The sequence below is a fragment of the Salvelinus namaycush genome, chromosome 18 (genome assembly GCF_016432855.1).
Source record: "Salvelinus namaycush isolate Seneca chromosome 18, SaNama_1.0, whole genome shotgun sequence".
Classification (NCBI taxonomy): Eukaryota; Metazoa; Chordata; class Actinopteri; order Salmoniformes; family Salmonidae; genus Salvelinus; species Salvelinus namaycush.
Genome location: NC_052324.1, coordinates 26,434,273 through 26,438,107, shown reverse-complemented (window position 1 = coordinate 26,438,107; position 3,835 = coordinate 26,434,273). Strand labels below are relative to the sequence as shown.

Below are 3,835 nucleotides of genomic sequence, written 5' to 3'. Positions count from 1 at the left end.
GTCTGGGGCAGGACACCCACTGTGCAAGGCCAACCTTACTGTTGGGCTGTCGTGTCCTTAAGAGGAACAGAGTAAGACAAGACACCAGCCATCAGTGCATTTGTCACAGGTCTTATTGAACATTGCTTCAGTCAGAACACAAGCCAGGAGGAGAAATAACAAATGTACACAAGACCAGTGTGTTGGCATAGCAACAAACAGTGCTTAGTAGAGAGCAACCCATTTCACCAGGAGGCAAATGTAAACAGGGAATCCTTTGTAATATAATTAATCTCAAGACATATATAAAAAAAAAAAAATGTAAAGGCACACCATGTATAAGTTCCCAAATTGTATTAGGTTAATCACCATATAATTTATCTCCCCACAGCCAATGCAGGGAAGTCATCAGGGTCTTCTGGGTTTGGGGCTAAGACATAAGCCTGGAGAAAAGCACAACAGGACATTAATACAAGTGGGATAGGTTTTTTTCTTCTTCTCATGCTTCTGAAATAAATTCTCACCTAACAAAATGGTCAGATTACATAAAGAAATAATCCGTCATTGTATTTAATAAAAATATGTTTTTACCAGGAAATGGTCAAACCGTTGCCAGCAGCATTCACTTCAAAATAAAACTGGTCTGTATAAAAATCATTAAACCCCCTGCCCTAATGTAGTGGTTTCCAGCATCTTGTCTAAAGGAGAGAAGACCTACCCTTTCAGTCATCCCCCCTCTTTCCCCCCTGCCTTGTCCCTTCCCCCCTCGGCTGGAGCGCAGCAGGCTGCCAAAGTTGAACTCCAAGTGGGAAGTGATGTCATTGGCAGACCTGCGCAGACTGGAGAAGTGGCAGTCCTCTTCCTCCACAGACTCCGCCTTCAAGTTCTAGGAGAGGAAATGCCAAATGTAGACAACAGAAACATGACAACTTTAACACAAATAAATGCCAAATTGCTTATGTATGGGTCCTGCCAAAGGTCAAGCTCCACAGCTCTAATCTGAAGGGGTCACTCACCTCAATGCATTTGGACTTGTGTATTACTCTGGCCTTGGAGGGCACCTTGCAGTCCAGCTTACGGAGGTTAAACTCTGCCTTGGGGCGACTCCGCTCCTGCAGGGCCTTCCACTCGTCCAGAGACATCTCCATGGCAACTTGGACCACCACATCCCCCTCCACCTCCGATAGGCTGTGATGAATGCCAGGGATAAATAAAACTGCTAAAAACAAATAAACCTGTTGCACTGTGCATCTTCCCAGTATCTATTGATTTTGTTATCACCCCCCAAAAGTTGAGTTGTGGTGGAGGGCATGCGTTGGATTCACCCCCGTGTGCGGTGACTCACTGATTCTCTCCCGCCATCGCTGCTGGCTGTTGACCGGCCTCAGGTGGGATGCCTCCTGCATCAGGCTTCACAATCACCCCTACCTCACTATAGATAAGATCGTAACCATGCTAAACCATCCGTCGCTAGGATTTATAATGTAAAATAATCAATAACAGGTAGTAAACTCACCCCATGGAAATAGGGTCTTGAACACAGCCCCTGTTCCAGGGCCCACGTCCTCCTCTCTTCTCCTCAAGGGAGATGCCTCTGAAAGACAAGAAAACTTCACATTTACCATGTGGTAAACAATGACATTACTTTGCAACGTTGATAAACACTCACGTTCCACAGTGGGGTTCATATTCTCTCTTGCCTCTCAGGTTGAAGCTACCGGTAGTATCCATGTTTCTGTAGCCACCTCCACCTCCTTGAACTTGGCCATAAGCATAATGAGCTGGCCTGAGAGAACATAAGTGGAGAAAGTTAAAGGTCCTAATGATGGCCATATGAGAACATTTTTTTTTTAAATGACAAAGTAATGAAATAACATTTCATTTGAGCATGGCATTTGCAGTGTCAAACATTTTAGGCTTCTTTGGCCAAGCTCATAGGATAGCCACACGCCAGGAAGGCGATGGAACAAGTGACAAATGGAACATTCTCATCTCCACAGAAAGGGGACCTACTTCTGGATGGAGTAATCCAGTGGGTGTTCCTCTTGGTTGGTCCTGCGTTCCCCAAGGACACCTCGCCTTGCACCACTCTCAGCCTCCACCACCCCTCTGCTCTCATTCTGGACCCCTCCCCCTCGGGCAGACCACTTAGCACCTGAAAACAGAGATTGAAATGGAATTGTAAAATTTGTCATGCATCATCTAGAGATAAGGCAAATTTACTGTAGACCGTTTCTGAGTGGACAATAACATTGTATGCCAATATATCTAGTCTACTGAAACATCACCCATTTGTTATGCCACTCATTCTGAATGACATTGCAGCATCAGCACAGTGCTGAAAGCACCTAAATCAACTGAATTTACACCATTTAGAAATAGGACTAGGCAGGCCTGACTGCCAGAATTACGCAGTGGCATGAAGTTATTTTCAGGGTAGAATCATAGCGCCCTCTATGCTCGTCAATGCAACCATACGGGTGTGTATAACTTGTGGAACGGTCCAACAGGAATGTTTTAAAAACTTCGTAAATAACCAGGTTGCCAAACGCATACAAAGTTGTAAAGCGGCCGAATAAGATACCGGGTAAGGAATGTGCCATTTCATAATTTTCACTCACCACGTTTATTCCAAAAAATGTCTGTCCTCACTATGGCCAAACATTAGGAATAAGCTAACTTACGTGGTGAGTTGATGCCTATTCGGCAGCTAGTTAGGTGAATTGATCATGCTACTTTGTGTGCGTTTGTCGGCAACCTTGTACTTCACGAAGTTTTTGGAACAGATTCCTGTTGTAACTTTACACATTATAGGGTGCATCTCTAGTCTGCTGCAGTGGCATCCTTTCCCTCTTCACTGACGTGAAAGAACTCCCGAACCAGGCTTTACCAAGTACTTTCTTTGGTGTCTAACTAGTAGCCATTTCATTAAATGAATCCATGTGCACTACACACAATTTCACTTTGACAGAACAGACGCAAGCGCATTTATTAGCTAGCCAATTAGGCAGTGCCAGCCATTAGTTAACTTTGCTAGCTAGCCTACTAAACTAGCCACCTGCCTGTTTCATTTCTTGGCAGGTTGTCTTCTCTGTCGGCTAAAACGGAGACCCGCCTATCTCCCTGGGACTCCCTCTGTCCAGGTTTTTTAGGCTTCACTGTCATTTGGTTTGCTTTCTTTTTCTTCTCCTTTTGTACCTCGGCCTGTTTTATAAAGTCAAACGGGTCGGCCTCGTCATCCACAAGCTGACAGAAACGATTCGCCACCACACAACCGTAGTCGTCCGGGAGCATCGCTGCATTTTCGGAAACGCCAATCAACTTCAAAGCCATGGAAATGTAGCTACCACACAGTACTCATAAAGTAGCGAATATAGTTAAACTGCTGAAGTCAACCCACACGTTGTTTAAGGTATAACGTGCATTTTACATGACCTTGCTAAACACCTAGTAGACGCATATAGTTTGGTCGTGAGTTTTAAATGGTTTCACCTGGGGGAACTAGAAGAGACCTCGCCCATGTATGTTTAATATTCATGACTCTTAAAGGAGAAGTTTTCTTTTTTACAACCATCTCTGTTTATCAAGAAAGCCCAGAGAGGACAACAATCAAATAATTATTATGTCGAGATTACGAATTATTTATCTCATGATCACAACATAACACAAGTTGTTTTATCAAGATGATGAGATAAACAGCTGATCGTCCTCGCAGTGGCAGACCATGTGTAACAACACCTGCACAGGATCGGTACATCTGAACATCACACCTGCGGGACAGGTACAGGATGGCAACAACAACTGCCCGAGTTACACTAGGAACGCACAATCTCTCCATCAGTGCTCAGACTGTCCG

At 44.4% G+C, this 3,835-nt stretch overlaps 1 protein-coding gene across 1 annotated transcript; it reads right to left on the bottom strand.

Annotated features, from left to right (window-relative positions):
• Nucleotides 1-356: 356 nt before the first annotated feature.
• LOC120062889 (intracellular hyaluronan-binding protein 4-like) lies at nucleotides 357-3,273 on the bottom strand. The gene is made up of 7 exons (XM_039012956.1): nucleotides 3,042-3,273; nucleotides 1,993-2,134; nucleotides 1,649-1,765; nucleotides 1,496-1,573; nucleotides 996-1,167; nucleotides 698-865; nucleotides 357-422 (listed from the first exon to the last, which is right to left on the bottom strand). Exons 1-7 carry the CDS (start codon nucleotides 3,271-3,273, stop codon nucleotides 357-359), a joined length of 975 nt encoding a protein of 324 aa, XP_038868884.1.
• Nucleotides 3,274-3,835: the final 562 nt, after the last annotated feature.